The following is a 23,233-nucleotide window of genomic DNA, read 5'->3' as shown; positions in this document are numbered from 1 at the left end:
CAGTGGTATCCGCCCCACTCACTCACTCACTCACTCACTCATCACAGAACAGTGGTATCCGCCCCACTCACTCACTCACTCATCACAGAACAGAACAGTGGTATCCGCCCCACTCACTCACTCACTCATCACAGAACAGAACAGTGGTATCCGCCCCACTCACTCACTCACTCATCACAGAACAGATGATGACCTGGGGATCGAACCCCGACCTCCCAGTCTCAGGGCGGACACTCTAACCACAAGGCCACTGAGCCGGGGATCGAACCCCGACCTCCCAGTCTCAGGGCGGACACTCTAACCACAAGGCCACTGAGCCGGGGATCGAACCCCGACCTCCCAGTCTCAGGGCGGACACTCTAACCACAAGGCCACTGAGCTGGGGATCGAACCCCGACCTCCCAGTCTCAGGGCGGACACTCTAACCACAAGGCCACTGAGCTGGGGATCGAACCCCGACCTCCCAGTCTCAGGGCGGACGCTCTAACCACGAGGCCACTGAGCCGGGGATCGAACCCCGACCTCCCAGTCTCAGGGCGGACGCTCTAACCACGAGGCCACTGAGCCGGGGATCGAACCCCGACCTCCCAGTCTCAGGGCGGACGCTCTAACCACAAGGCCACAGAGCTGGGGATCGAACCCCGACCTCCCAGTCTCAGGGCGGACGCTCTAACCACGAGGCCACTGAGCCGGGGATCGAACCCCGACCTCCCAGTCTCAGGGCGGACGCTCTAACCACGAGGCCACTGAGCCGGGGATCGAACCCCGACCTCCCAGTCTCAGGGCGGACGCTCTAACCACGAGGCCACTGAGCCGGGGATCGAACCCCGACCTCCCAGTCTCAGGGCGGACACTCTAACCACAAAGATTTTAAACTTAATAAACAAATCAGTTCCGTTGTTAAAACTCTCTTCTTCCAATCATCACCACGGTCAAATCCTACCTCCCCCTAAAAACAGCTGGAGATGGTTATCCATGCTTTGATTTAATCAAGAATAGATTATTGCAACTCTTTGTATATTGGCATCGACCAGGCGTCACTCAGGCGTTTACAGCTAGTGCAGAACACAGCTGCCCGCCTTCTCACCGGCACTATAAAATATGTTATAGTGTAAATTGTATAGTGTTACAGTGTTATAGTGTTGTATATATTTATAGGAGGGTTGACATACTGTGAATCAGGAGGTCCAGGTTCGTTACTGAAGTCAGGAGGATTTCCTTTAGACCAGTCACTCTTCACAGACAGAAGGCTGGGAGTTGGAGACTCTGCTCTGTGGTGGACACTTCTGGAATCATACAGACAGAAATAACAATACATAAACAACAGAGACAGTGAATAATACTACTAGAAATAATACTAAGTAAATAACAGACAGTAATTAGCATAACAGTAGCTTGTATTCCATGTAGTACAAACGGTGCAATGGAACGATTTGCCCAAGGAGATAAAGACAAGTGCCTCTCTAAACACTTAGGCCCTCATTTATCAACCGTGCGTACGCCAAAATATGGGTGCACGACGAAATTGCCGACATTTTCGACATTTACCATTTCCGGCAAAGCTTGAAATTGAACTTGACAACGTTCAAAATCCACGTCTGCTCCGCAGCTGGCGTACGCTTTTTCCTTGGCTGTTTTTCTGTCTTACACAAGCGGAGCAGCATTGTCTGAACTGCTGACACGCTGTCACAGGCATCTAAACTTATATTTTCACTCCTAAAATGTTAATATAAAACGGTATGTGTATGTAAAAAAAAAAAAGGGAGAGATTTCCAACTTTACAAGTAATTAAAATTGCGCAATTAAAAACAATATAACATGTTTACAATGTATTAGTTTGTGCTTAATCAAACAGTGCTTTACTGGCCTTGTTATGCAAGTGATTTTGGAGCGCATGCGGTGATGCGGCATATGTGATTATGATATTATAAAAAAAAGGCATAAATGGACTGCACGCCTTTATTTCCAAGTGACAATGACAAGCATACAGCTTGGCTATTTGTAGTAAGTACTAGCAGGCTATAGGCGTAAGGGGCTTAATCATTCACCATTTAAATAAGTGCTTAGACAGGTTTTGACAGTTTTGACAGTTCAGATAAAAGCGAGATCATTTTCGGGGGTCGGGAGGACGGGACGTGCGTCGCCAACACATACCAGCACACATGCAAGCGGCAAGCCTTCATCCATATGTTTATGATTCGTTCATCAATGATCAAATCACTACTAAACGTTGATTATGACTGCCTTGACGACATGATAGCCTATCTCTCATGCAGGCATCACTGAGTCACCCACAGGACTTTAATATCACAGCAGTGCGCAGTATCACGCCTTCGCCGTGCACTGCGCACGAATGGGTAAAATGTATATAGGCCAGCCTACAAACTAATTCCATTCATGGCGATGCGATGTCGATGTACGTGTCATGCAGGTGCGTGCGTGGACATGACAGCAAGGCAAGCGAGGTGAGAGGGAAACAGACAGGGTAGGCCTACAACTTTATTTAATTCATGCAGGTGTTCGTTCTTTATTTATTTAACAAGTGTGTGTGTGTGTGTGTGTGTGTGTGTGTGTGTGTGTGTGTGTCACTGTGTGTGTGTGTATGACAGAGGTGGGTGAGGCGGGCAGCAAGGCACGGGAGAAACCTTTTTTACATGGTTTCCATGGTTCCCACAGGTCGTATTTCATGTGTTCAGTCGCAAAAACGAGGGCGAGGCTTGATTTCATAGGGCGTGCCAGATAGATTTCAGCCGTCACAATTATTAACGTCAGAACGAAATTAAGGAAGGATCAGCTGTTTGCGATCACTTTATAAATGCCGTGGCGACGTGGGTGTACTACGAAACCTGCACTCGAATCTGTGGCAGATTTTACACTCGATTGATAAATGAGGGCCTTAAAACTTAGGTCAGGATTGAGAAGGCGTTTTTAGAATCCTGAATGGGTCTGTTGAATTGAGCAATTGGAATATTGATGGAAGGACATAAAACCAGCAGTACTCGAGGTCCTGGAAGGACATAAAACCAGCAGTACTCGAGGTCCTGGAAGGACATAAAACCAGCAGTACATTTTCACAAAAAGAAAAAAGTATAGTGTAGACAGTAGATGAATTTGAGTAATTATGTAATTTGTTTTACTGGTTTGGTTTTACTCCACTGGCACAGACTGTAAATGGAAAACTACAGAAATCGACATCCATAAATTATCCACATATTTCCCCATCATGCTGCACATATTCTGACCCAAGAGGGCCAAGACCATCACAAACAGTCTTTGTATCGAGTTGTGCTTGAAATGTAGGCCTACTGTAATTCTGCAAACTGTAAATAAATATTTCAATCAATCAAACAACAACCTCCTCAATCACCCAACAAGATGACATGCACTGCACTGCATACATTATAGGCTAGTTAATCAATAAACGGGTATATGGACCTGCCTGGGTGGCAATGCATCACGTCCTCAGAACTCAGAATGGAACAACAACCACAAGAGTAGACTGTCTGGACCCTAGCTCTGGTCCAGAGCTATCTGGACCCTAGCCCCGCAAGCAGAACCCGAATGTAGTAAAGTTTCTGACACTTTGATTACTTTACACATTGGGTCCTGCTCCACGCTGGGCTGACGCCAGTTACGCACACACAAATACAATGTAAACACGCCATGAGAAACGAATCTGCGCGCTTTTACCATGTTTATTCATGTGTTGACATACGAATGTGCGAACTATAAGTACCTTACATACCATACCGACACATCTCCTGTGTCACGGAAGCCGTTAAGTATTTTTAATCCATGATTGATTAAAAAAGTCGCTTCTTCCTACCTTGTTTATTGACACCTCATTGTACCGCCTATCTGGCTAGCTAGTGGTGCTACAGCTATGACGGAGCAGATCAGAGGCAGGGACGTAGCCCGCAAAGCCAACCGCACATCGGGAGGCGGTACAATAAACGGTAAATAAACAAGAAGAAATCAAAGCGACATTTTTAATCAAACATGGATTAAAAATACTTAACGGCTTCCGCGACACAGGAGATTTTATCAGAGGTATGTAAGGTACTTATAGTTCGCACATTCATAAACAAACACAATAAAAAGCGCGGTAATAGCGCGCCGATCGAAGAAAGGTTGAGTTTGTTTATATCCGCGTTCCAACAATCGCATTGGAAAATCTTAGCATGACCAGGGACCCTACGTAAAGCGACAATCAAATTTCAAATTTCTATCTGGACCCCAGACCCAGAACCATGAAGCCAAGAGAAAGAAAGGGATCGGCCTAGCCGCAATTTGCAACTCTAGATTTGTTATAATAATGGGATGAATGAATCTAGAGTTGCAATACCCTCCATTGTCTCCCCACTCTGCGTTTGCGACCTGCTCGTCTTAAACGACGTTAAACTCACCAACATTGCAGCTGTAGGGCAAGCTTGAATTATCCTCTTTCAATCTGCCGAGCTTGTTTTTCATAACAATCCCCCGTAGACATTGTTGTTATGAGATACTTTCTGTCAAGACATTCTGTGCAAGAGTTTGGAAGCACTCGTCGTATGTCACTGAACGGCCCTGCGTAACACCTGTTTCGAATTTGCACATAATGCAGGAGGCAGCGGCGCGACCAGTTAACAAAAACGAGTGCTTCCAAACTGCAACACTTAGAAAAAGAATCACCTGCAGAGGATGTCTTGACAGAAAGTATCTCATAACATGTCTAATTTTCATGAAAAACAAGCTCGGCAGATTGAAAGAGGATAATTCAAGCTTGCCCTACAGATGCAATGTTGGTGAGTTTAACGTCGTTTAAGACAAGCAGATCGCAAACGCAATTGGATGAGATGGGGAGTCAATGGAGGGGACCGTATTGCAACTCTAGATTAATCCCATTATAAAACAAATCTAGAGTTGCAAATAGCGGCTTAGGGATCGGCCCTAGAATCAGTAGAATGACATGCGTATAGCAGGATAGAGAAGCAGAACCATAATAATAGAGAAGACAGTGTTGCTGCCCCATATGTACATGCGCCAGCTGGCGTAATGTAAACGTGACTGTAGTGTAGTGTAACCATGGTGTTGTTGATATAGTGCAGGAGAGCTTGTATCATTTCGTGTGTATACTTTTGTATTATCAATGGTGCTTCTTAATGTTATTATTTCTTACCTTTGTATTGTTGTGTCTCAGACAGTCTCACACAGAACTGTATCTTTCTAAATCAAACTGCTGTGCTGCCTCTGTGTGTGGGCGACCGACTACTAATTACTAATAGCCTCGCGTCACCTGGCTTTCCAACATGGCCCGGGCGACTCAATAATGAAGATATAAATCAATGTGGAACTATACGTTGTGTTGTGAGCTTGTATATCTCATTCTCCGCAGTAGGAGACTACAAATGAACGCATGTAGTCTATAGTTCTGTTTGTTTGGGACAGCTCGGAAACAGCAGCGTTTTGACACAGAGAAATGTTTGTGAAGGTTGAGGCTTGACAGAAAGCAGCCGTCCCTATGCTGCCCTCATGTGGAGAGAGCCTGCAGTTGCAACCTGTAGACAAGCCTGACAACAAACAGCACAGATTGTTTAAAGGGATATTTCACTTAAAAAAAAAAAAAAGATTGACTGTTTTTAGACACATATCTGAGACCCTGTAGTGTAGATTGACTGTTTTTAGACACATATCTGAGACCCTGTAGTGTAGATTGACTGTTTTTAGACACATATCTGAGACCCTGTAGTGTAGATTGACTGTTTTTAGACACATATCTGAGACCCTGTAGTGTAGATTGACTGTTTTTAAGTGGTGCAACCACTTCTACATCCAGCTTTGTCCGTGTACCTGCCTGTGTGTGTACCTGTGTCCGTGAGCCTGAGTAGTTACTTATTTATACCAGAAGGGGGCGCCAGAAACAGAGAGAGGGGTAGTGCTGTGTCTCTAATGAGAGAGAGAGAGAGAGAGAGAGAGAGAGAGGGGGGGGGGGGGGGGGGGGGATTGCACCACTTGGTTCACACAGGTGTGATTTTTATCTGGATGTTCGCCTGCTGTGATGTGAATTGGGATGCCAGGGTTCCTGTATATGTGGATTATACGTTTCTAGCAATTAACACAGTAAAATCCTCAGTGTTTATTTAATTCATCAGAGTGCACAAATATAACCAAATGGACCCCTTTCGGTTACATTTGTACAGTTAGATTTCAATTAACATTGAGGATTTTTACTGTAACCAGAGAGTGAGTAATGATTGTGCTGGTTAAATCAGTCTTTCCCAAAATTAGATTAAATCTGCCTCATTTGTGTCTGTTTCCTATAACATATATATATATATATATATATATATATATATATATATAAATAAATATTAAAGACATGTTTGAATAAATATTTAAAATAGCCGATTTGTAGATCGGCTATAGTATTTGTTTGTGAGTACATACAGGTTTAATGTTTGTTTTTAGTTCAGTGTTTGTTTTAAAAACGCCATTAGTACTAACGCCACTAACCCTAACCCTTGACAACGAAGGGAAAATGTACGTCATCTTGTCCCTAAACACAAACATTAAATGCCATTAACAATAAAGAGAATGCCAAATGTGAATCCAGCCTGCGACAGATGTGGCCAGTCGCCGGCCACTCTAGCTCATATGTTCTGGCATTGCACAAAACTAAGATCATATTGGCAAAGTATATTTAAATCACTGTCAGACATTGTTGAAAGACCTTTTGACCCGGATCCACTAACAGCAATTATGGGAGTCACAGGGCCCGGGGTCAAACTGTCTACTTTCCAATATAACATGGTAAAATATGTGACTCTACTGGCTCGCAGACTGATACTGTTGAATTGGAAACAAGCACAGGTTCCAACTCACACTTCACTTATGAAATCTTCTTGGGGAAATAGGGGCAGGAGCCTATCTCCTGTTTCTGTAGCCATGAGGCCCATAGGGGCAGGAGCCTATCTCCTGTTTGTGTAGCCATGAGGCCCATAGGGGCAGGAGCCTGTCTCCTGTTTCTGTAGCCATGAGGCCCATAGGGGCAGGAGCCTGTCTCCTGTTTGTGTAGCCATGAGGCCCATAGGGGCAGGAGCCTGTCTCCTGTTTCTGTAGCCATGAGGCCCATAGGGGCAGGAGCCTATCTCCTGTTTCTGTAGCCATGAGGCCCATAGGGGCAGGAGCCTATCTCCTGTTTGTGTAGCCATGAGGCCCATAGGGGCAGGAGCCTATCTCCTGTTTGTGTAGCCATGAGGCCCATAGGGGCAGGAGCCTATCTCCTGTTTCTGTAGCCATGAGGCCCATAGGGGCAGGAGTCTATCTCCTGTTTCTGTAGCCATGAGGCCCATAGGGCAGGAGCCTATCTCCTGTTTGTGTAGCCATGAGGCCCATAGGGGCAGGAGCCTATCTCCTGTTTGTGTAGCCATGAGGCCCATAGGGGCAGGAGCCTATCTCCTGTTTGTGTAGCCATGAGGCCCATAGGGGCAGGAGCCTATCTCCTGTTTCTGTAGCCATGAGGCCCATAGGGGCAGGAGTCTATCTCCTGTTTCTGTAGCCATGAGGCCCATAGGGCAGGAGCCTATCTCCTGTTTCTGTAGCCATGATGCCCATAGGGGCAGGAACCTATCTCCTGTTTGTGTAGCCATGAGGCCCATAGGGGCAGGAGCCTATCTCCTGTTTGTGTAGCCATGAGGCCCATAGGGGCAGGAGCCTATCTCCTGTTTCTGTAGCCATGAGGCCCATAGGGCAGGAGCCTATCTCCTGTTTCTGTAGCCATGAGGCCCATAGGGGCAGGAGCCTATCTCCTGTTTCTGTAGCCATGAGGCCCATAGGGGCAGGAGCCTATCTCCTGTTTCTGTAGCCATGAGGCCCATAGGGGCAGGAGCCTATCTCCTGTTTCTGTAGCCATGAGGCCCATAGGGGCAGGAGCCTATCTCCTGTTTCTGTAGCCATGAGGGCCATAGGGCAGGAGCCTATCTCCTGTTTCTGTAGCCATGAGGGCCATAGGGCAGGAGCCTATCTCCTGTTTCTGTAGCCATGAGGGCCATAGGGCAGGAGCCTATCTCCTGTTTCTGTAGCCATGAGGCCCATAGGGCAGGAGCCTATCTCCTGTTTCTGTAGCCATGAGGCCCATAGGGCAGGAGCCTATCTCCTGTTTCTGTAGCCATGAGGCCCATAGGGGCAGGAGCCTATCTCCTGTTTCTGTAGCCATGAGGCCCATAGGGGCAGGAGCCTATCTCCTGTTTCTGTAGCCATGAGGCCCATAGGGCAGGAGCCTATCTCCTGTTTCTGTAGCCATGAGGCCCATAGGGCAGGAGTCTATCTCCTGTTTCTGTAGCCATGAGGCCCATAGGGCAGGAGCCTATCTCCTGTTTCTGTAGCCATGAGGCCCATAGGGGCAGGAGCCTATCTCCTGTTTCTGTAGCCATGAGGCCCATAGGGGCAGGAGCCTATCTCCTGTTTCTGTAGCCATGAGGCCCATAGGGGCAGGAGCCTATCTCCTGTTTCTGTAGCCATGAGGCCCATAGGGGCAGGAGCCTATCTCCTGTTTCTGTAGCCATGAGGCCCATTTCTGCCAATAAAGTATTCATCAATCAAACTTAGCAACCCACTTTGACAACCGATGACCTAAACAACTATAGCTTTGTTAACACGTGGCTACATTGCTTTGTCAAAGCAACAAAATGATGTGACATTTAATTTCCTCCTCCAGAAAATCATTTTTTTTATTAATCAATCAAATGATTTGTTTTCACAACGGACAACATATTACACAGAAGACAATGAGGAGGTTTAACAGTAGCGATCACATGACAACCATTATGGGAAGCACGTGTTCAGCATTTTGCTGTCGCATGTTTTGGGAAATCTTGCAACGAGCAAAAACCATTGGCAATAGAAGATCCACAAGCTTGCATCGCAACACATTGCAAATGTGTAGATTACCTATTTTTTTGCTATTTGTCGTATGACGAAATACATAGGGCTTAAATACATAGGGCTTAAGTGGCTAAAATGAAAACAAACAAAGTTTAAGTCCCACATGGAGAGACAGATTCAGCTATAAGGCACAATATAGTGTTGGATCTGCTCCTCGCGTCACGTTCTGTCCAACCTGGAGTCACAAGGACCCCCCAGATCACACAAGGACCCCCCAGATCGAGCGAGACACCGATGTTCACGATGAGCAGGTTGGTGCCTTGTATGGTTCCCTCCGTGTGTGAATGGGTGAATGTGACGTACATTGTAATGTAAAAAGCACTGTATAAATGAATGGGTGAATGTGACGTACATTGTAATGTACAGTATAAATACCATCCATTTACCTTAAGTAAATAATTCTACAATTAACCACTTTCAAACCAGCGGCCGGTCATGTCATATAGGCAAAGATTTTGCAAAAGTATAGCAGAACAAAACATTGAAATGGTGACGAGGCATTCCGGTTAGCCTGGGACTGAGGCTATAGCGGTTAGCCTGGGACCGAGGCTATAGCGGTTAGCCTGGGACCGAGGCTATAGCGGTTAGCCTGGGACCGAGGCTATAGCGGTAAGCCTGCCCGGGGCCGAGGCTATATTATAGGGGAAGGCAAGGATGCAAAAATAAAAGTAGTCTACAAACAAGCACGGTTTATAGTGGTGGTTGGCGCATGGCACAGCAGGGCCTCGCATGAGCGGTTGTAAATGTTCCCCAAGTTCATTTTTGTGCAAATGTTTGCCATTGTCCTATTAAAAAGTATTTTGGCCCAGACTAGAATGGAAAATATGACGACAGGCTTTATCACATACTGTAATGCTGTGTTTGTGCTATATACATTATACAGTATATTACCATAGCTACTATAGTGGGAATGTATACTGTCTGCAAGTATGCTCGTCTAAAACCTAGGTGTATTTTAACCGGACCCGATGTCTTCGGGCCCGTTGAGAACTCTATAGTCCTTTTGGCAGGAAAATGTTTGAGAACTACTGGTTTAGAAAAAGCATTTTGTGGAATCGGCCTCAAGCCTTAATGGGTTAAAAAGACACTGCATTGCTGAACGAACAGATTCATTCATATTATTATATCGGGGCGTAGATAGGATTGATTATTCCTTCTTTGCAGCTATTCTCTACTATAGTCCATAGCAACCACCATTCATAAGTGGACCTTCCACAACGCCATGATCACAATAAAAAATAAATAGCTTTGCATAATCGTCTGAATCGTTTCCATCTCCATGAAGCGTGGAATTCACGAGTCTCCTAATGACTAATTAACAACAACAAGAATGCCATGGAGAATTCCCCTGCAGGGTCGATGCTTATAGGCAGAGATCTCTCAGGCAAAGACCAGCCACGACAGGTCAAACAGGTCAAACAGGTCAAACAGGTCCACTGTCTGTCAATTATGGCAATTTAGCCGATGGCGTCAGCCATCCACAGCCGCCACTATTACAAATTTAAGTCGACCATGAATTCTTACACAAATAACTGCAATTAACGATTTAATTCATGCGTTTTTGGCATTGAACATTATGAATAAAAACTGTTGTTTGCCTGCTTCATAAGGGCAGATATGACAACGTTGTGCTTTTTTTCTTCTCTTTTGTTTATTAACCCATTCTGACCTGAGATCAGATTCATACGAGGTTTTCCACTGGACACACACTGGTCTGATGAACCCATTCTGACCTGAGATCAGATTCTAAAAATGTCAGTCGTTCTTCGAATTTTTCAAAAATAGCAGACCTACAAGCTCGTATCGCGCCACTCGGTGGCGCGATATGAGCTTGTAGATCTGCTATTTTTCAATAGGTAAAGCATAACATGATGCTAACACCAAAATGGGTGCCCGGTCAGAATGGGTTAATCAGAAATAGTTGAACTACAAGCTGACAGCGCATCACTATGCTCGCTGTAGTGCCATTCCTGCTAAATATTGGGAAATGTATGAACATCTTTAAACATGGAAACGATTATGATGATTATGTGAAATAACTGTGAAATACTTATTACCAATTTGCGACTGGGCGATTATTTGTTTACGACCTGTATACCGTATACAGGAAATCTACACACATGACCCAAGGTCATGTCATAATTGTTATCATTGTGACAGGCCTAACATTGGCCAGATCAATAATCCCTATTGATCTGGCCAATGTTAGGCCTGTCACAATGATAATAATTAACAGACTATAGAGCGTCGCAGTCCCTCCCCCCCTTTCAGAACGACGAGTGGCCCAGGAAATGAATCCCAATGCATTTTTCTCCATAGGCATTTCTTAAAGTATTTATTTAAAGACGGTTTACGCCGCGGACAAAGCCAACTCGGATCGTGACAAATCATGACAATGAACACAATGTTTTGGGGGCCGATCAAATAATTTATAAGAAGAAAAACAACAAATAAGTGTTGTCTCCTGCCTTTATTTTCTTCTTTCTAATGATTTGATCGGCCCAATATATTGTGTTCCTTGTCATGATTTGTCACGATCCGAGTTGGCTTTGTCCGCGGCGTAAACCGACTTTAAATAAATACTTTAAGAAATGCCTATGGAGAAAAATGAACGCCGATTTCTTTTCCGGGTCTCTGGAGGGGGCGGGACTGTGACGCTCTATAAGCCTCATCAAAAGGGCTACACACCATTACCCTCATCAATAGTCTTCTTAAAGGGGTACACACCATTACCCTCATCAATAGTCTTCTTAAAGGGGTACACACCATTACCTTCATCAATAGTCTTCTTAAAGGGCTACACACCATTACCCTCATCAATAGTCTTCTTAAAGGGGTACACACCATTACCCTCATCAATAGTCTTCTTAAAGGGGTACACACCATTACCCTCATCAATAGTCTTCTTAAAGGGGTACACACCATTACCCTCATCAATAGTCTTCTTAAAGGGCTACACACCATTACCCTCATCAATAGTCTTCTTAAAGGGGTACACACCATTACCCTCATCAATAGTCTTCTTAAAGGGGTACACACCATTACCCTCATCAATAGTCTTCTTAAAGGGGTACACACCATTACCCTCATCAATAGTCTTCTTAAAGGGCTACACACCATTACCCTCATCAATAGTCTTCTTAAAGGGGTACACACCATTACCCTCATCAATAGTCTTCTTAAAGGGGTACACACCATTACCCTCATCAATAGTCTTCTTAAAGGGGTACACACCATTACCCTCATCAATAGTCTTCTTAAAGGGGTACACACCATTACCTTCATCAATAGTCTTCTTAAAGGGGTACACACCATTACCCTCATCAATAGTCTTCTTAAAGGGGTACACACCATTACCCTCATCAATAGTCTTCTTAAAGGGGTACACACCATTACCTTCATCAATAGTCTTCTTAAAGGGGTACACACCATTACCCTCATCAATAGTCTTCTTAAAGGGGTACACACCATTACCCTCATCAATAGTCTTCTTGCGGAAAAAAAAGGGAAAAGTGGAAGACACTTAAGTAGGTATAAGATGAGGTGCATTAGGCGTATATTTCCAATGGTCTCTACCTACACCTTTTCCAACTCTGACTGAAATATATTAAGACTATAACATGAATAATTATCTATGTGAAACATGAAAACGTTGAAGGGTTTAGAAAGTACCAGCGGGAAACTGATTTATGAATCAATCGTATGATTCTATTGACTATTTTCAAAGCACATTTCTGTCCACATCCACAGCCCTTAAAGGTATATTCAGTGATTTCACTTAATTCAAATATCACTTATTTTTTGTTTTGTTGTGACAATCCTCTCTACTATAGAGCGTGTGCTGACCATATAAGGAGTTCCTCCCTGTCCCCAGTTAACCCCTGGGGGTCAAAAAACCTTAGGTTTCGTTTTTGGCTCTCTATCCTGATTGGATGAAAGGCTTATAGGTCCCACAGCCAAAAACGAAACCTAAGGTTTTTTGAGTGAAATCACTGAATATACCTTTAATGGTTCGAGAACAGTACGATATATAGTCGTTATATATATACACAACAAAAACTGTATAGCGGTACAAACGCTCACTGGCGTACATAGAACAAACTACTACAAGAATTCAACAACGTAGCAGTTTTAGGATCATGAAAAAAAAAAGACAACGCTAAACGAGAGCATTTATCTTCAGATATTAATAAACTGGATCCTTCCAATTTGGATCCAACCCTGTACTAATATTTACAAATTTCACAGTGAATTTGGTGCACTTGGCTTTAACCAACCAATCAAAGAGTCTTCCAACCACTAGAGAAACCCCTCAGACTCCAGACACCTCTGAGTTTGATTTATGAAGCCTGTTAAAGGGCCACTTCACCACTTTTCAACCTATCTTCATATAATAGGTCCTCACTAATAATCATGATCACGATTTTTTCCTACTCGGTCTGTGTCTCATAGGAGGGCTGTGGGCAGTTTAGAAACCGTCTTCCAGTGACATCATCATTAGGCAGATTTTCTTTTTAAACAATATAATTTTTTTTACAAAAAATATTTCGATTTTCATTATCGTGAGAACGATGGCTTCCATTTTCGCATTGCAACTTTTCAGGACTAGAAAGCCTGCCGTTTCTATTAGCTTGTATTCCCCAGCGATGATGTCACTGGAAGACGGTTTCTGAACTGCCCACAGCCCTCCTATATGAGACACAGACCCAGTAGAAAGAAATTGCACCATTTCTTTCATGATTATTAGTGAGGACCTATTATATGAAGATAGGTTGAAGATAGGGGTGAAGTGGTCCTTTAAGTCTCATTTTGGTAAAACATACTGTACAAAAAATAATTGTGAGTGAGACGGGAAATTGAAGCTTAAAGAGTGAATGGTAAAATGCAATAATACTGTGTATATATATATATATATATATATATATATATAGATTGTTGCTGTAGCGGTGGGAATCTTGTATGTCTAAAAAAAAACGTTCCTTTAGTATTGTTATTTTAAAAAGCGATTTAAATAAAATAGAGAAAATAGCCGATCTACAAGCTACGGGCTATAGAGGGTATATGCGTGTGACTTCATTATCATCATCATAACTGGAAGTTATGCGGGAACGCCCACCGAGAGCCAGCAGACGACTTTGTGGCCTTGATTGACATCACATACTGTACATCCACATACTGTACATGATACATCCAAGCAGAAAAGACCCGTCCGGTTGCATTAACCCATTTTGGGCGTTGGCGTTGGAACCCCTTTTGGTGTTAGCATTATGCTATGCTTTAGCTGTTGAAAAATAGCAGACCTACGAGCTCGTAGCGCGCCACCGAGTGGCGCGCTACGAGCTCGTAGGTTCTGCTATTTTTGAAGAATCAAAGAACGACTGACACATAGAAACATAGGCTTTTTCAGAAAACTGTCAGGATGTAGAAGAATCTGATCTCAGGTCAAAATGCAGGGTTAAGCAACGTTAAACTATGTTAAACTCACTTCATACATGCACCTACACCCTCTATTGTAGATCTTGCTCGCAGATCTGGTATTTTAACTATTTTTGTGCAACATTCTCGTAGGATGAAGTATATGGCATTAATTTACAAACATGGAGATGAAGAGGTTTCAAGAAGTACCTGTGTGTGTGTGTATGTGTGTGTGTCCTGTCTGTGGACAGCTGAATGAGAAGGCCGTTCATCTTGTCCAAATCCTCAAATCCATTTCAACGTTACTTACTTCTTACCAATCTGGCGAGAAGCTTTTTCCATTTAAAGCCAATTCACACACAGAACAAAAACAGAAAAAGGTGATTCTATCCAGTTCCTCTTCTCATCTGAAGAGATCGTTCGGGGAAGCACTTCCATGGTTGTTGAAGACGGGTTCGTTTAACCACTCTTGACCCCAAACCGTCTGTGTCTAAATCCCAGTCCACACCAATGCAGCCGCCGCTGGACGTTATGGTTTCAAGTGGGCACATGCTGCAAGTAACCCGACTCCGCCAGATGGTGGCGGTATTGATTCACAAGTTCACAATACAGCCTCCATGGCATGACCACATAGAGTATTAACCCATTCTGAACGGGAACCCATTTTGGTGTTTAGCATCACGTTATGCTTTAGCTATTAAAAAATAGCAGATCTACAAGCTCATAGCGCGCCACCGAGTGGCGCGCTACGAGCTTGTAGGTCTGCTATTTTTTGAAGAATCGAAGAACGACTGACATTTTTAGAATCTGATCTCAGGTCAGAATGGGTTAATCAGACCAGTGTGTGTCCAGTGGAAAACCTCGTATGAATCTGATCTCAGGTCAGAATGGGTTAAAAGGATAGAGACTGAACTGGCGCGAAGCTCCGCCCCCCTCCGCTATTCACATCAGTGGAAGTTGCTCAGTGGCGTTTTGAAGGACCGTCTATTTCCGCCTTTTTTTTGGGCGCATTTCCGCATTTGACCTCCAAAATGTGGAGGTCAAATGCGGAAGTGCAACCGAGCGCTCAACGTTATAAAGCCCAGCTGCTGCACGGGGGGGGGGGGTTTCCTCGTCATGAATCCACGGGTCCGCCTGCAGTCCTTCCTCTTACCACTAGGGGCCCAAAGCAGCGCTTCAACGTTGGAGTGCCTATAGCTGGCCCCTTGGGTATAACTCAGGGAATGGCGTTGAACCCACATGGCCAGGACGGACCAATCAGCAGCAGCTACAGGGGGAGGGGGAGGGGGGATCTTCTTGAGACCGGGTGTGACGTTAATCGAGAAGCCGCCTGTTGCAACTGTATTTCCTATCGCCTTGAAACTGTATTCCATTCTTGAAAATCACAATAGTGGAGGCGTTTTCTAAAAAAAAAAGTGTTGAACCTAATAGTGCTATAAGTGTTCGTTAACACGTCTTCTTGTCGTTCGCTGGGGGGTCGTTTACTTTCGCTGCTGGTCGCCGCAGCTACCAATATGAATGACAGTCCAATCACCTGCCATGTAGCTTGAAAAAGGGGGAGGGCTTTTCCTCAGCGATTGGTTCTTCCAGAGGATCCCATGGGGGTGGAAGTACGTTGTGAAACAAATTCCTTCTGGCGGAGTCGGGTTACGTTGCACGGAGTTACAGTCATTGGTGTTGACTGGCCTTTAGCCCATTTTGGGGCAGGGGACCCCTTTTGGTGTTAGCATCATGCTATGCTTTATAGCTGTTGAAAAATAGCTAGACCTTGTAGGTCTAGCTATTTTTGTCAGAATCGTGAAAAGTGACATGAAAAGTGTTTGAGAACGACTGACGTAGAAAAAACAAAACTGCTTTTTCAAGAAAACAGTCAGGGTTTAGAAGACATTTTGCAGGATCGTTCCCAGGTCAAAAAATGGGTTAATCTATTCAACACTAAACCTCCTTCTGCCAAACAATCATCGATCTACAAGCTCAACGAAACATGTTTTGAGCTTGTAGATCTGCTTGTAGATCTGCCCCCCCCGCTGGAGGTTCAAGTGGTTAAGTGAGGACGAGAGAATAGCGTCAGCGATGAAGAAGAAGACGAAGGATTCTTCCTCCTCGGTGGGGAGGGGGTGGTGGGGGGGGGGGGGACAGGGACGCGGAATGGTCCAAGATGTAGCTGTTAAAAAGCTCCAGAGTTCAAAGGTCACTCCTGTCTCTGTGGGATGCAGCCCTCCATCTCCAGAACCTCGGGCCAGCCTTCGTACTTGTTGGTGTCGGCGCTGTTCTTTATGTGCTGATAGAGAGAGAGAAGGTTCTGTTAGTTCTGTTCTTTATGTGCTGAGAGAGAGAGAGAAGGTTCTGTTAGTTCTGTTCTTTATGTGCTGAGAGAGAGAGAGAGAGAAGGTTCTGTTAGTTCTGTTCTTTATGTGCTGATAGAGAGAGAGAAGGTTCTGTTAGTTCTGTTCTTTATGTACTGAGAGAGAGAGAGAAGGTTCTGTTAGTTCTGTTCTTTATGTGCTGAGAGAGAGAGAGAAGGTTCTGTTAGTTCTGTTCTTTATGTACTGAGAGAGAGAAGGTTCTGTTAGTTCTGTTCTTTATGTGCTGAGAGAGAGAGAGAGAGAGAAGGTTCTGTTAGTTCTGTTCTTTATGTGCTGAGAGAGAAAGAGGTTCTGTTAGTTCTGTTCTTTATGGGCTGAGAGAGAGAGAGAGAGAGAAGGTTCTGTTAGTTCTGTTCTTTATGGGCTGAGAGAGAGAGAGAAGGTTCTGTTAGTTCTGTTCTTTATGTGCTGAGAGAGAGAGAGAAGGTTCTGTTAGTTATGTTCTTTATGTGCTGAGAGAGAGAGAGAGAGAAGGTTCTGTTAGTTCTGTTCTTTATGGGCTGAGAGAGAGAGAGAGAAGGTTCTGTTAGTTCTGTTCTTTATGTGCTGATAGAGAGAGAGAAGGTTCTGTTAGTTCTGTTCTTTATGTGCTGAGAGAGAGAGAGAAGGTTCTGTTAGTTCTGTTCTTTATGGGCTGAGAGAGAGAGAGGTTCTGTTAGTTCTGTTATTTATGTGTACCAGCATGTGCACTTAAGCCTCTCCAGCTGATCCAAAATGCCGCAGCTCGCTTGGTCTTCAACCAGCCAAAATTCTCACATGTCTCCCCCCTGCTCCGCTCCCTCCACTGGCTCCCGGTCGCTGCCCGCACAGAATACAAAACTCTGATGCTGGCATTCAAAGCAACCAAAGGTATGGCTCCCCCATATCTTGCAAGTATGATTGAACCCTACAAACCCTCCCGCGCACTCAGATCAGCTAACGCAGGGAAGCTGGAAGTACCCTCACTAAAAACGCCGGGACAACGCTCCACACGTCCCAAACTCTTCTCCCTTCTGGCTCCAAAACTGTGGAATGCACTTCCCATGGCAGTCAGAACTGCAGCATCACTCCCAATCTTCCGCCGTAGTCTGAAAACCCACCTTTTCAGACTCCATCATGGCCCATAGCACTTACTCTACCCTAGATAGCACTTCTGTAGACTTAGATAGCATTTGAAACAGACTTATAGCATGTTATGTAGACAGCACTAGAATTGCATTGTATATAGTCATAGCACGCCATAGTACATATGTATAGCATAGTAGTATATATGTAAAGTTTATACGTATAAATTTCATTATATAGATATTCCACTGTTACTTTCTTAGCTTACGCATGTTTCATGATGAATGTTTTTATGTGATGTATTCCCATGCTTTTGTTCTTGCTTAATGTAAGTCGCTCTGGATCAAGAGCGTCTGCTAAATGCCTAAATTGTAAAATTGTAAATTGTATGTGCTGATAGAGAGAGAGAGAAGGTTCTGTTAGTTCTGTTCTTTATGGGCTGAGAGAGAGAGAGAAGGTTCTGTTAGTTCTGTTCTTTATGTGCTGAGAGAGAGAGAAGGTTCTGTTAGTTCTGTTCTTTATGTGCTGAGAGAGAGAGAGAAGGTTCTGTTAGTTCTGTTCTTTATGTGTTGAGAGAGAGAGAGAAGGTTCTGTTAGTTCTGTTCTTTATGGGCTGAGAGAGAGAGAGAGAAGGTTCTGTTAGTTCTGTTCTTTATGTGCTGAGAGAGAGAGAGGTTCTGTTAGTTCTGTTCTTTATGTGCTGATAGAGAGAGAGAGAGAAGGTTCTGTTAGTTCTGTTCTTTATGTGCTGATAGAGAGAGAGAAGGTTCTGTTAGTGCTGTTCTTTATGTACTGATAGAGAGAGAGAAGGTTCTGTTAGTTCTGTTCTTTATGTGCTGATAGAGAGAGAGAAGGTTCTGTTAGTTCTGTTCTTTATGTGTTGAGAGAGAGAGAAGGTTCTGTTAGTTCTGTTCTTTATGTGCTGATAGAGAGAGAGAAGGTTCTGTTAGTGCTGTTCTTTATGTACTGATAGAGAGAGAGAAGGTTCTGTTAGTTCTGTTCTTTATGTGCTGATAGAGAGAGAGAAGGTTCTGTTAGTTCTGTTCTTTATGTGTTGAGAGAGAGAGAAGGTTCTGTTAGTTCTGTTCTTCATGTGCTGATAGAGAGAGAGAAGGTTCTGTTAGTTCTGTTCTTTATGTGCTGATAGAGAGAGAGAAGGTTCTGTTAGTGCTGTTCTTTATGTACTGATAGAGAGAGAGAAGGTTCTGTTAGTTCTGTTCTTTATGTGCTGATAGAGAGAGAGAAGGTTCTGTTAGTTCTGTTCTTTATGTGTTGAGAGAGAGAGAAGGTTCTGTTAGTTCTGTTCTTCATGTGCTGAGAGAGAGAGAGAGAAGGTTCTGTTAGTTCTGTTCTTTATGTGCTGATAGAGAGAGAGAAGGTTCTGTTAGTTCTGTTCTTTATGTGCTGATAGAGAGAGAGAAGGTTCTGTTAGTTCTGTTCTTTATGTGCTGAGAGAGAGAGAGAGAAGGTTCTGTTAGTTCTGTTCTTTATGTGTTGAGAGAGAGAGAAGGTTCTGTTAGTTCTGTTCTTTATGTACGGAGAGAGAGAAGGTTCTGTTAGTTCTGTTCTTTATGGGCTGAGAGAGAGAGAAGGTTCTGTTAGTTCTGTTCTTTATGTGCTGATAGAGAGAGAAGGTTCTGTTCTTTATGTGTTGAGAGAGAGAGAAGGTTCTGTTAGTTCTGTTCTTTATGTACGGAGAGAGAGAAGGTTATGTTAGTTCTGTTCTTTATGGGCTGAGAGAGAGAGAGGTTCTGTTAGTTCTGTTCTTTATGTGCTGAGAGAGAGAGAGAGAGAAGGTTCTGTTAGTTCTGTTCTTTATGTGCTGAGAGAGAGAGAGAAGGTTCTGTTAGTTCTGTTCTTTATGTGCTGAGAGAGAGAGAGAAGGTTCTGTTAGTTCTGTTCTTTATGTGCTGAGAGAGAGAGAGAAGGTTCTGTTAGTTCTGTTCTTTATGTACTGAGAGAGAGAGAGAAGGTTCTGTTAGTTCTGTTCTTTATGGGCTGAGAGAGAGAGAGAAGGTTCTGTTAGTTCTGTTCTTTATGTGCTGAGAGAGAGAGAGAAGGTTCTGTTAGTTCTGTTCTTTATGTGCTGAGAGAGAGAGAAGGTTCTGTTAGTTCTGTTCTTTATGTGCTGAGAGAGAGAGAAGGTTCTGTTAGTTCTGTTCTTTATGTGCTGAGAGAGAGAGAGAAGGTTCTGTTAGTTCTGTTCTTTATGTACTGAGAGAGAGAGAGAAGGTTCTGTTAGTTCTGTTCTTTATGTGCTGAGAGAGAGAGAAGGTTCTGTTAGTTATGTTCTTTATGTGCTGATAGAGAGAGAGAAGGTTCTGTTAGTTCTGTTCTTTATGTGCTGATAGAGAGAGAGAAGGTTCTGTTAGTTCTGTTCTTTATGTGCTGATAGAGAGAGAAGGTTCTGTTAGTTCTGTTCTTTATGTGCTGAGAGAGAGAGAGAAGGTTCTGTTAGTTCTGTTCTTTATGTGCTGAGAGAGAGAGAGAAGGTTCTGTTAGTTCTGTTCTTTATGGGCTGAGAGAGAGAGAGAAGGTTCTGTTAGTTCTGTTCTTTATGTGCTGATAGAGAGAGAGAAGGTTCTGTTAGTTCAGTTCTTTATGGGCTGATAGAGAGAGAAGGTTCTGTTAGTTCTGTTCTTTATGTGCTGAGAGAGAGAGAGAAGGTTCTGTTAGTTCTGTTCTTTATGTGCTGAGAGAGAGAGAGAGAAGGTTCTGTTAGTTCTGTTCTTTATGGGCTGAGAGAGAGAGAGAGAAGGTTCTGTTAGTTCTGTTCTTTATGGGCTGAGAGAGAGAGAGAGAAGGTTCTGTTAGTTCTGTTCTTTATGGGCTGAGAGAGAGAGAGAGAGAGAAGGTTCTGTTAGTTCTGTTCTTTATGGGCTGAGAGAGAGAGAGAAGGTTCTGTTAGTTCTGTTCTTTATGTGCTGATAGAGAGAGAGAAGGTTCTGTTAGTTCTGTTCTTTATGTACGGAGAGAGAGAAGGTTCTGTTAGTTCTGTTCTTTATGGGCTGAGAGAGAGAGAGGTTCTGTTAGTTCTGTTCTTTATGTGCTGAGAGAGAGAGAGAAGGTTCTGTTAGTTCTGTTCTTTATGTGCTGAGAGAGAGAGAGAAGGTTCTGTTAGTTCTGTTCTTTATGTGCTGAGAGAGAGAGAGAAGGTTCTGTTAGTTCTGTTCTTTATGTGCTGAGAGAGAGAGAAGGTTCTGTTAGTTCTGTTCTTTATGTGCTGATAGAGAGAGAGAAGGTTCTGTTAGTTCTGTTCTTTATGGGTTGAGAGAGAGAGAAGGTTCTGTTAGTTCTGTTCTTTATGTGCTGAGAGAGAGAGAGAAGGTTATGTTAGTTCTGTTCTTTATGTGCTGAGAGAGAGAGAGAAGGTTCTGTTAGTTCTGTTATTTATGGGTTGAGAGAGAGAGAAGGTTCTGTTAGTTCTGTTCTTTATGTGCTGAGAGAGAGAGAGAAGGTTCTGTTAGTTCTGTTCTTTATGGGCTGAGAGAGAGAGAGAAGGTTCTGTTAGTTCTGTTCTTTATGTGCTGATAGAGAGAGAGAAGGTTCTGTTAGTTCAGTTCTTTATGGGCTGAGAGAGAGAGAGAAGGTTCTGTTAGTTCTGTTCTTCATGTGCTGAGAGAGAGAGAGAGAAGGTTCTGTTAGTTCTGTTCTTTATGTGCTGAGAGAGAGAGAGAAGGTTCTGTTAGTTCTGTTCTTTATGGGCTGAGAGAGAGAGAGAAGGTTCTGTTAGTTCTGTTCTTTATGTGCTGAGAGAGAGAGAGAGAGAAGGTTCTGTTAGTTCTGTTCTTTATGTGCTGATAGAGAGAGAGAAGGTTCTGTTCGTTCTGTTCTTTATGGGCTGAGAAAGAGAGAGAGAAGGTTCTGTTAGTTCTGTTCTTTATGGGCTGAGAGAGAGAGAAGGTTCTGTTAGTTCTGTTCTTTATGTGCTGATAGAGAGAGAGAAGGTTCTGTTAGTTCTGTTCTTTATGGGTTGAGAGAGAGAGAAGGTTCTGTTAGTTCTGTTCTTTATGTGCTGAGAGAGAGAGAGAAGGTTATGTTAGTTCTGTTCTTTATGTACTGAGAGAGAGAGAGAAGGTTCTGTTAGTTCTGTTATTTATGGGTTGAGAGAGAGAGAAGGTTCTGTTAGTTCTGTTCTTTATGTGCTGAGAGAGAGAGAGAAGGTTCTGTTAGTTCTGTTCTTTATGGGCTGAGAGAGAGAGAGAAGGTTCTGTTAGTTCTGTTCTTTATGTGCTGATAGAGAGAGAGAAGGTTCTGTTAGTTCAGTTCTTTATGGGCTGAGAGAGAGAGAGAGAAGGTTCTGTTAGTTCTGTTCTTCATGTGCTGAGAGAGAGAGAGAGAAGGTTCTGTTAGTTCTGTTCTTTATGTGCTGAGAGAGAGAGAGAAGGTTCTGTTAGTTCTGTTCTTTATGGGCTGAGAGAGAGAGAGAAGGTTCTGTTAGTTCTGTTCTTTATGTGCTGAGAGAGAGAGAGAGAGAAGGTTCTGTTAGTTCTGTTCTTTATGTGCTGATAGAGAGAGAGAAGGTTCTGTTCGTTCTGTTCTTTATGGGCTGAGAAAGAGAGAGAGAAGGTTCTGTTAGTTCTGTTCTTTATGGGCTGAGAGAGAGAGAGAAGGTTCTGTTAGTTCTGTTCTTTATGTGTTGAGAGAGGGAGAGAAGGTTCTGTTAGTTCTGTTCTTTATGTGCTGAGAGAGAGAGAGAAGGTTCTGTCATGAAAGGGGGAGGGGGCACTGCGACGCTCTACAAATGGTCGAAGACTCAAATCCGTGAGTCAAGTCAGTTTTCCAAAGTGAAAGCCACGATCCTCACCTGCTCAAACGGACTCTTCGTCTTGATGCCCTTGCCGCCGACAAAGATCCAGTTGTCGCGGAAGCCCAGCGTGTTGATCACGGAGCTGCCCAGGTCCGTGATCAGCTTCTTGGCCTCGTCGTTGAGTCTGCGTCAAAGAGAGACGGAGAAAGACGTTGTGTGACTTTACCTCATATGTGTGTGCAGCATGCCGTTGAAATGCTGTCGTCAAGCAGCTCTTGAAATGAAGAATTACTCATTATTTGGCCTACATGAATTGCATCATCAAGCGCACCTTCAGAAGTGCATTGTATACAGCGCTTTACATTACAATGTCACATTACAATGTCACACCTAGTGTGTGATTTGAAAGAAATTTAAAATGAAATTCATTTTTTGTTTTACTGCCCATTATATGAAGAATTAAGACATGTATTATTTTGTAAAATGACAACCATCTGTGCTGACTTTTCCTGGTTGGAGGACTATATGAAAAACTGGAATTTTGTTTTAGGAAAGGTATTTTTGCTTTGGCAGACTTTTTATGCAGGGCGTGGGAAATAAGGCAGAATGTTCCGTTTGTGTAAAAGAAAAAAAAAAAAGGGAATAACAACAAAACAAATCTGTTTATTGTACACAATGCAATATTGAATGCAATGTTATGGTGTGTCCTGTAAGTCCATGTGGGCTGGGCGCCTTT

At 43.6% G+C, this 23,233-nt stretch overlaps 1 protein-coding gene across 3 annotated transcripts in view; it reads right to left on the bottom strand.

The window, feature by feature from the left end:
* Positions 1 to 13,082: 13,082 nt before the first annotated feature.
* The window catches only part of fam3c (FAM3 metabolism regulating signaling molecule C), a 32,532-nt gene continuing 22,381 nt past the window's right edge, over positions 13,083 to 23,233 (bottom strand). For all 3 annotated transcript variants that reach the window (XM_080757081.1, XM_080757080.1, XM_080757082.1), the window contains 2 exons: positions 22,555 to 22,681; positions 13,083 to 16,618 (listed from right to left, as the gene is read on the bottom strand). In XM_080757081.1, the coding sequence (XP_080613207.1) occupies positions 16,529 to 16,618; positions 22,555 to 22,681 (217 nt within the window). In that variant the 3' untranslated portion in view covers positions 13,083 to 16,528. The remainder of the gene's footprint in view (positions 16,619 to 22,554; positions 22,682 to 23,233) is intronic.

Source organism: Protomyctophum bolini (genome assembly GCF_963924005.1).
Source record: "Protomyctophum bolini genome assembly, chromosome: 23".
Classification (NCBI taxonomy): Eukaryota; Metazoa; Chordata; class Actinopteri; order Myctophiformes; family Myctophidae; genus Protomyctophum; species Protomyctophum bolini.
This window is presented reverse-complemented; position numbering and strand designations above follow the sequence as displayed.